Source organism: Zosterops lateralis (genome assembly GCF_965231275.1).
Source record: "Zosterops lateralis genome assembly, chromosome: 28".
In the NCBI taxonomy this organism is placed as follows: Eukaryota; Metazoa; Chordata; class Aves; order Passeriformes; family Zosteropidae; genus Zosterops; species Zosterops lateralis.
In genome coordinates, this window is record NC_139788.1 from 4,336,580 (window position 1) to 4,346,520 (window position 9,941).

Consider the following 9,941-nt stretch of genomic DNA (forward strand, 5'->3'; position numbering starts at 1 on the left):
CTTAGTCCATTTAACCTCTGGAAAGAGGGGCCTGTCAGATGGATACTGTTCAACTCCAGGAGGAACTCCCAACTTTTTTAATGGGAGAGGAACAGCAACACTCAATCTTCCCAGCCCTGCTTCAGCTGCCATGCCCAACCACCCACCCTATTCCAGCACAAGCTGTTTGAACAGGCACCAACTTCATCCAATCCCAGTCCACACACACCGTGCCAGCAGCTCACACTGATCATCGTCATTATCTGTACCTGATCAGCGTTGTCCCAATCTGGTGACGTATTTCGTTCCACTCCTCCTTGCTCTTGCGAGGGAAGATGATCTTCTCCTCCTGTGGTGTGGTTGTGCTCCCCAGCTTTATAGCCAGCGTGTCTTTCCTCTTCACTTTGTTGGCCAGCGTGCCTGTGGGGAGGGAGAGCAGCAGGATGCAGCTCAAGGCTGCCACAGCAATCCCAGCCCTGTGCCCCTGCAAGCTGCCCTCTCTCCTTGCTCTTTGCAAGTTCTGCACTCACTGCTGGCAGCAGCAGCTGCCAGCACTCTTGTGTGCCACCACATGCTCACCTAAAGCTGTTCTACCTGAGGGGCTGGGACAGCACAGGCTGTCACAGAAGCCATCTCCAACTGAATGGGTGCCCTCAGCAGGTGAGTGCACAGGTTTGGCTGCAGAGCCTTGGAAAAAGCAAGGCAGAGGACATGTACAACCAAGAACCAGCTGCTTTGAAGTGCTGTGGGAACCAGCACTTTGATACAGATCTCAGTGCAGCCAGGCACGAGTTCAGCAGAGCAATAAAAAAGCCACCTGCCATGTCAGAGCCTTACTGTTATGGCTTTCATCTTCTTCCTCATCCTCATCATCTTTATACAGGATGGGCCCCTCCGAGTCAGAGTCGCTCATCCCTTCGTCTCCTTCCCGCTCCTCCGGGAGGATCTGGGGTACCAGTTTGGGGATGATTGTGACAGATGGCATATCTCCAATATACACACGAGGACCTGTATTCTGTTCCTCTTCCTGGTCTTCTTCTTCCTCTTCCTCATCGTCTGGACTAATGAGAAGCATGCTATTACACCTCTGAACACATGGCACACGGGCTGTAAAATATCCCTAGAATCAATATGTCATTAGCTCTCCTCAGGGAAGCCAAGAAACCAGAGGCACAAGAGCCACTGCAGGATCCTGCACTGTCCCCTCTCTTCAAAGCTCTGGGGAGCTCAGGGAGCTCTGGCTGAGGAAATGACAGATGCAGGTTCTGCAGAACCAAACAGCCCTGTGACCCCACTACTTTGTGACTTGGAGATTCAGCTCTGCTAGAACACAAGACAGTCCTTTTCCCACTTATGTTTAGCAAAATGAAAGGCTAAGGAAGGCCACAGAGGGATGGAATCCAGGACCTTGTTTGGTCTTGGTGCAGTTACAGACAGTCCAGGCCTGGATTCCTGGCATCAGCCTGTGTTTGTAGCCTGGAACCCATTTCCCTTTGTGGGCAATAAAATCTCCAAACCAGTGGTAATTTCATGGGGAAGATGCTCTGGCTCTTAAGAGGCTGAAACACAGTTTTGACCAACAGGGAAAATGGTTTCAGCAGAGGCCTAAGCCCTGCCCAGAGCCATCCTCACCATCACAGCACTGCAGGAGCTGGCAGAGCCAGCACATGTACAAGGGGATACTCACACTTTGAGCATCTCAATGGTGACAGGCAGGGATCTCGTCCTGCCCAGGGTGCCGTTGTCCTCTCCAAAACCATCATTCTCAAAGAGCAGTGAGTGAGCCCTGTGGGAGCCCTCAGGAGGTGGGGTGACAGGCAGAGGGCTGGCCAGAGCCTGCTGAATACGAATGTGCAGCGGGATTTGGGGCAGACGAGGCAGCACGTGGGATTCGCCAAACCCTTGCTCTGCCGTCCTCTTTGACACTTCCACAGACCTGAAGTCTTCAGGAGGAGGAGGAGGAGGAGGAGGAGGAGGAGTCTCCTTGGGCAGCTCCAGGGAGCACGGTGGATCCAGGGCAGGGGTGGAGGTGGGCAGGGCCACACGTGGAGGTTCAGGGGGTACGTGGGTGGGCAGCGGCGGCGAGGGGGAAGGTGGGGGATAAGCTGAGGTCACATGCAGTGGAACTGGTGCAGGGCGACTCGCTGGCACTGTCCTGTCATTCAGGGGCTTGGAGGGGACAGGGTCTGACGTGTTGTTAGGAAGGAGGCCTCTCTTTGGGGGGAGAGGAGGGGAAGGCTTGGACAAGGCAGTACCACTGGTCATTACTTGCGAAAGTTCAGCTGAAAATAAAAACCACAAAAAGCCACAATGTTTAACAGGGCATTTTCCAGATATCCTTCACCAGTGTGGAAAAAGCACAGCAATGCACTCAGAGCCTTGAACTAAGTACTCTCTGCTACTTTTCCCTGGGACGTCATACCAGAAATAGCCAGGTTGCAAGGCTCTAGTTTGTCCTTCCAGAAGCAAAGGTAAGACTTGGGAGAGCAGCCACAAACAAGCAGGCTGAGACAGGTTTGTGCATCCTGCTGCTTCAGAGAGAGAAAAATGGCACCAGTCCTTGAAAGACAGCACAGGAGCCTGCCCAGGAATGCAGTTATGTGGGCACTTTATGGTTGTATTTACAGCATAAAAGGAATCCAAGACATCCAGGACACCCCAGACTCCACTTGTGTTGACAGCACATTAAAAGAGCTTCTTGGGAAGATTCAAGAAGTCTTAAAGTCTTACTTTTTGCTCAGAGGCAAAAATCAGCAGAGCTGTAGGCAACAGTGTGCTTCCACCACTTGTATTCATCCATCCATCAGATTCAGCCCAAGAACACCCCACTGCCAGCAGCTCCTCAGGGTGAGGTTCTGCTTTACTCCCTCTGAACTCTGTTCCTTCAGCCCCACATAACCTCATCTGCCACTACAAAGTCACTAGAAAAACTTACTAAAATACCTAAAGCCTTTAGTCTAAATATTTTATGTTTGATAGAAAAGAGAGGAAGAAACAGAGACATGAAAAATGCCTGCAGTGTGCAATCCCAGGATCCTCAAACCCCCCTCTGCTCCTAGAGAAATTGCACCAGTAAAGACTGCTCTTGCTTTAGGGGTTTGCAGCTTTTAACATCCACGTCTCCAGCGCTTCTGGGGCTTGTAGAGGCTTTGCCTAAAGCAGCTGAGAGCTGCTGCACATTACCCCGGAGTGGGTGAAAGCGACACACGGATGTCCCCAGAAGAGGGGGAATGCGCAGCGCAGACACCACGAGAGGGTGCTGCAACGGGGAGAGTTTCCGGAGATAAGGCCACATAACTGGAGAGAGGTGGGCACATTTTTGAGATGTTTAGCATTTTTAGACTTTCCCCTTGTAGATTAAGGGCCAGACTGTGCAAAACAGAGTGCCCTCAGCTCCCGCCCAAGGGACTCCAGTGTCTCCCTGAGCAGGGCTCCAAGCCTGGCAGCACCAGGACTGAGGCACCTCCGGGTAAGAGCAAAATTTGAAAGGGAGTGAGGAGCTGGCAGAAGGAAGCTGCTGCTTGACACCAGAACTGCTCAGGGGACAATCATCTTGGGGACAGACAAAGAGGTGACCTGCACAGCAACACCCTCCCCTGCCTCAGGCTGTAACAGTGGCACAAAAGGACACCCCTGCAGTCAGAGCAGGCACCAAAGACCTGTGGAGGGCTCACACAGCCAATTCCACTCCTGCTCTTCAACAACAGTGACAACATAAGGCTCACACAGCCACGCTGCAGCTCCAATTCCATCATGCCAGACCAGAGGGCTGCAGAGCCTCCTCTAATCCACATTCATAGCCAGGAGACAAAAGTAACCTGCCCGTTCTCTCCTCCCCTGCACACCCCGCAGGTGCTCCCAGCCCAGCCCTGCCGTTGGGAAGAGGCAGGATGGCTCCAAACACACTGGATACACTGCTGTTTCCAGCCACATTTTTTGTTCCACGAGTACCTCCTGCAATTAGCACTGGGGTGTTTCAAATGCCACCTTGCAATGCCTGCAAGCAGCTTAAAGAAAACAAGAAGGTATTTCACGGAGTGCTCAAGCATGGTCAGGCTAATCAAGCTGGTCTGGCACTTGGAGGTTGTTAATTCCATACCAAGGTCATTTGCAAAACTTGCCAGAGCAAGGTGAGCCCCAAGCAGAGCAGAGCCATCTGTCCACACTGAAAGCAGTGGCCCAGGCTATTCAGATGGCAACCTGCACATCCAGCACTGCTTCTCAAAACCACACCTGAGTAACACCTCCAGTTTCTGTGATAACAGTGCAGACCTGTCAGATTCATCTTCCCAGGAGCCTCCCTCCTGTTCTGAGCTAACCTCTGCTAACCCTGTCCAAAGGGAAGAAGGTGTCTGTCAAACAATTGTCTGAAATGCCAACAGGCCACTGCTGCATAGAAGTCATCCCAACTCTCAATGTTGCATCTTTCAGATCCCCAGAACTCCCACAGAGAACAGAGACAAGATGAGCTTTAAGAAACTCTTGCCAAATCATCTGCTTAGAAAAGTTAGAGATAAAAACATTTAATTATCTGAACGGGAAGATTCAGTTCAAATTACGGTTGAGCTGATGTATCCATGGGATGAGACACAGACAAGACTCATGTGTCAATAGCCCAGCCACAGACCTCAGAGGAGGTGCCTGAGTATAACCAGGGAAGTCTGCATTATCCCTGCCAGCTCCTGCTCTCTGCTCCAAGTGGAAACCACATGGCCTGGCAGTTACAGCCACGACCGGCACTGTTTGGTGTGATGTGGATTTTTTGGGTTTGTTTGTTGGTTTGCTTTTTTTTTTTTCCCAAGAGCAGATGAAAGAAGGAATTGTCGCTAACCACACTCTCACAAAGTAAAACCTCATCCACCATTCCCCTATCCCAGCTGAATCCCAGCCCCCAGTGAAGCACCAACATTCAGACACTGTCTTGGAGTTGACAGAGAACAGGCAGGCAGGGATTCCTTCCTGCAGGTAGCTGTTGTGAACAGACTGGATAGCACACGGCAGAAGACTCCAGTCATTACACCATTCCCAGAACGTGTGTCCTGGCTAAACACTGGCAGATTTGAGTCCAAACTAGACTGTGCTCAGGAAAGATGGTCAGACATTCTGATATAACTAAAAATCTTCCCTTATGAAGGGAAGAGAGTCTTGGAAGAGTGGCTCCAGAGCATCTCAGGGTACAGAAACCACTTACCTATTAGTGAGTTGCTATTTCTGTTGACAGGTTTGGGAGGAGGGACAGGAGGCTGTTTGGCAAGAGCTGTGCTGGTTGTACTAGTGGGAGCAGTAGTGTTGGCACTGGCAGGAGCAGGGAGCAGAGTCCTGGGAGCTGGGGAAGGGGCAGCTGTGGAATTGACTGTCTTTGCTGCTGTGGGGGCTGTGCTGAAGGGAGCAGTTCTTGCAGTGCTGCCGGCAGGTGTTGGTTCCTTTGCCTGCACTTCATTTGCCTCCTGGGAAGTGGAGGGAGGTCTTTTTGGAGGAAGCAGAGGTTGTCTGGAAACATGTGGCTCCTGAGATGGTTCCAGTTCAGGCCCAGGGTGGCTGCTGGAGGAGCCTGCAAAGGGAGGCAGCTCAGTTTAAGGCACCAGAGAGCCTACTGAGGGTGGGAAGGATCAGATGAGAATTCAGAACTGGTTGCAGGAGAATGTGAAGCCCTGATTTTGCACTCATCTGGTTTCTTACCCTGCCTCTTCTTTGGTTCCTCCGCTGCAACAGGCTTCCTAAGGCTGGATTGCTTTGTGGCCTCTTCCTCCTGGCTGGGCAGGTTAGAGACCCCAGGGCCCCCGATGGGGACGGTGTGGCCATTCTTCAGTGCAGGTGGGTTCAGCTTCTCTGCCTCTTCACCATCTGCAAGGGGATGGGGGGAGAGAGAAGCAAAGAGAAAACACTCAGAAAGCAGGGGAGAGGAGAGGTGGCTGAGCTGACTCAACCACCACAGAGCCAGACACACCAACTTCTTTCTGGCTTCTGAAACAGCTGGTCTTCAGTCACCTTCTGCACAGGACAGCACAGCAACCCAACCAGCTGGAGCTGAGAGCCCTGGATTTCATTATCAGTGAGTAAATCACACAGCACTGTATGCCACCATGGGTTTTCCTTCTGCCTGTCCTGCCCTTCCTCCTGTATTACAGATTAGTGAGCCCAGTGCTGTGCTGCAGCACAAGGAAGTTGTAACTGAAGTCATAACAGCTTTTGTATCCACCCTCTATCACAGAGCAGTCACCAATTCCCTGCTGCAATGCAGATTCCAACATGAGCCCAGTCATCTACTGCACATGCAATAATAGACTTCCATAAAATCTTCACATTAGTGTTTTCCTTGTTTCTACCCTGAATTTGGCACAAAAATTGCTGTTCAACCCAAAACATCAGCAAGGCAGATTTCCTCACTTTACCTCGGTTTTAATCAGATGTAAGGACACAGCTCTAGAATCTGATGGAGGTCACTTTGACTATTTGTGCTTTTACAAATTCTAGCATGGAGGTTCCCAGTGTTAGAAGCAAGACCTTTTTGGGAAAAAAACCCCATCCAATCCAACCCAACCCAACCCAGGCTTTTGAGGGTCCTGCAACTCCTAATCCCCAGGAGGAAATACTCCATTGTTCTCTGTAATTGCCCTGACAGGATAAATTTTTGACAGCATTACTTTAAAAAAAATTACTCAGTATCCACCTCTAAGGGGAACTTGCCCATTTTGACTGATTTTCAACTCCAGAAAACTTGAATAAATAGACCACCCATTTGATTAAAAATCTTTTTCAATTCAGTCTACCATTTCGGAATACATTGGAGTCTGTGGCATCCAGGCCCTCCAGGTGCTAGACCCCAGCACACTCTGGTGCTCTGATTTTTGATAATTTATTCCACTGCCCTCCTTACCTTTCCTCTCTCTCCAAAGTATTACCTCTCCTTCCCTAACCTGGTGTTATTCAGAAGCTTCCCAGGGTTTCTTTCAACAAGAAACAGCCTTGGCTGCTGTTAGAAGCTGGCAGCAAGTGCTGCCTTGCTCACTCACTGCCCCTTCTCTGAAATGCAGCAGGCACATCCTGCAACAAGAGGGAGTTTCCTCCCCAGACAGGGCTGAAACTCAAGGGGTGAGCCAGAGACTTTCATGGCAGCAACTGCCTCTGCTTATCCAAAGTTGTCAGCAAAGGAGACAAGAACTATGATCCAGCTCTCCTTCGCACTCAACCTTCCCTGCCCTTCTCTGGCAGGGAGCTGCAGCTCCTGATGGCCTCTCACAACATCTCACCCTCAACTTCAGCTCCAGTGCTCTTCTTCAAGGTTAAGAGAATCCAATGCCATGTTCTTTCCTTACTCTGAGCCCAGTACCCACATCCAGGAGCCCACAGCCTGCTGACCTCCCCCCCAGGAACAGCAAGGCTGCCTCTCCTGGCTTCTCCTCCACTTACACCTCTTTTACCTCTTCTCCTCTCTTCCTCATCTCAAAAGGGTTTCCAGCATCTTTCCCCACTAAGAACTCACCTAAGAAAATTAACTGACCTCATACAAGCAGGTTTTAAAACTGCAAACAAATACAATAAGCCACTCTCACAACTTATGACTGCCCAAGTGTCTTAAACTCCCAGAGGGATTTAGATAATGCGCCTCTAATCTACCCCTCCTACCAACACTGACTGCTCCCTCATGCTGGGGGTTTGCACTTTGTCTGGATTACACCCATCTTCTGTTTCTAAAACCTGAGCAGATGCCTCAAAGAGGTAAATAATTCCACCTTAGCCAGGCTTCTGTTACAGCTGCACAGCACGGAAGATCTCTGCCTCCTCTGCCTTCTCTAGTTGGAAGTTTGGTACCCAAAGTTTTTGATCTCTCTTCCAGTCTCACCCTGTGACCTCCCACCATGTACCTGGTGAACTCTGCAGTGAGGCACTGACACCCCCGGGTAGGTGTCAATGGCATCACTACAGAACAGCTCTGTTAAGACTTTCTCTTTGTTTTGCTTTCAGTGGTTTGGTCTGAAAACCACTTTTTCCACCTTCAGTTTTCCACTTTCTTAGAATGAAACTTGCACGAGGCCAAGGCTGTCTCTGTAGCGTGTCTTGAGGTGCAGTGACACATTGCTCTGAGCCATCTGCAGGAGATGGGGGGCTATCTCCCCACACCTTCCTGCCCCCTCCCTTGCACCCACATCACACAAATCCCAGCCAGGTGGCTGGATGGTGATCTGACAACTTATTTTGGCAGTATGATCCCAACTTGGAGACATCAAAGATGAAAGAAAAGGGGATAAGACTTCTTAGACAGCAGCACAAACTTTAATAAGCCTTGTGGTGACCATGACACCATACCATGAAGCATCTCTTGGAACATATACCCCTACCCAAGCAGCTCAAAATTCATCCATTTCTGATTCTTCTCCCAACCTGAGCCCCAGGGGCAGCACCTCTCCCATTTGGAAGAGCGGGAGATGGTGAGTGACAGTGTGACAGCAGAGGCTGGCAGGACAGCACAGGGATCTGGAGCAGAACACAGAGGGACAGTTTGGGGAGTGAGCACAGCACAGTCATCCTGCCCTGCAGGAAGGTGTCCCAGACAGGCACTGCACTTCCTCAGCACCATCTTCCTCCCTGAGCAGGCTGCCTTCCTCCCAGGCAGGAAAACAGACAAGAGAGAGCATTGAAAAGGGTAAGGTAGACAGCAATCACTTCAGCAGAAAGCTCTTAGATTTGTCTCCCAAGGCTGAGGTTTGGCCAGAGGAAGATCAGCTACACAGACACAGACAGAAGTTCATTTGCAGACTCACCCTGCTCAGGCTCTTCCAACAGAACCCCTCTTTTTACCAGCTCCTCTCTTGGCTTTCGCATAGAAATCTTTCGTTCTAAAACTGATATTAAATTGAAAAAAAGCACTCAGAAAACAAGGCAAGCTTGAAGTTCAAGATGATTTTTTTTTAAGAGATTCTCTAGAGGAAATAAAAGGGCTTCAAATTTCCCTGATTTTACACGGATTAAGAGGAGAGAGGAGGAACTGCGTGTCCAGACCTGCATTTCACACTGCACTGCTGATCGTGGAGCAAACCCTCCCTCCCCACAGCTGCTTGGGGAGCTTCCTTGAAAGAAAGGAATTAATCTGTCTGAAACTACAGCTCCATTGCAAGGTGTTTCTGGAGGGACTGCAGGTGCCAGCCCATCACCGAAGTCCCATTTTAGTTCTTAAATGTGTCAGCACTCAGGCTTGTGACAGCAAGCCCTTTTCAGATGGATGGAGGAAGGGACACCCACCCAGCTCTGTTACTTTACCTTCTGAAGTCTCCTTGAATTTGTCACTGCTTTTCTTTTTCCTCCACTTCCAGGGTTTGAAAATCTTGCCAAAGCTTGAGAACTTGCTTTTCCTCTTTGTAGGAGGTGTGGTGTCACCCGATTCCAAAACATCTACCCCCATGCTGGCATCACCTGGGGCGTGATCCACCTCTTCAGCTGCACAGAAAAGGACAAGAATAAAGAATTATTTCTGTGCTGCAGGTAACAGCTTCCATCTCCCACCAACCCACCCCAGACTGGGAATGGTGGCACACATTCATGCAAAGAAGGGAACAAGACTCACTGAGCCCTCACATCAGCTTGGGGAGACACAAGTGGGCTTCTCAACATAAACAGGGCAAAGGGAAACTGGTAAGGGCCTTCCTGATGAGACAATGATTACACAATCCCAGAATCGTTAAGGTTGGAAAACACCTCCAGGATCGTGGAATCCAATCTGTGGCCAATACCCACCTTGTCACCAGCTCAGAGCACTGAGTGCCACATCCAGTCATTCCACGGAGACCTTCAGGGATGGGGCCTCCACCACTGCCCTGGACAGACTGTGCCAGGGACTGACAACTCTCTATATGAATAAATTCCTCCCAATGCCCAACCTGAACCTCCCCTGGCACGACTTGATGCCGTTTCCTCCTGTTCTGTTCCTTGTTCTTTGAGGGCAGAGCCTGAGCCCCACCTGGCTG

General features: G+C 50.3%; 1 protein-coding gene across 10 annotated transcripts in view; it reads right to left on the bottom strand.

Annotated features, from left to right (window-relative positions):
• Window positions 1-9,941, bottom strand: part of PHACTR4 (phosphatase and actin regulator 4) — a 62,628-nt gene that overhangs the window by 4,599 nt on the left and 48,088 nt on the right. For all 10 annotated transcript variants that reach the window (XM_083879472.1, XM_083879474.1, XM_083879475.1 and 7 more), the window contains 7 exons: window positions 9,238-9,414; window positions 8,742-8,822; window positions 5,659-5,823; window positions 5,171-5,530; window positions 1,667-2,261; window positions 817-1,040; window positions 249-399 (listed from right to left, as the gene is read on the bottom strand). In XM_083879472.1, coding sequence (XP_083735598.1) covers window positions 249-399; window positions 817-1,040; window positions 1,667-2,261; window positions 5,171-5,530; window positions 5,659-5,823; window positions 8,742-8,822; window positions 9,238-9,414 — 1,753 coding nt within the window. The remainder of the gene's footprint in view (window positions 1-248; window positions 400-816; window positions 1,041-1,666; window positions 2,262-5,170; window positions 5,531-5,658; window positions 5,824-8,741; window positions 8,823-9,237; window positions 9,415-9,941) is intronic.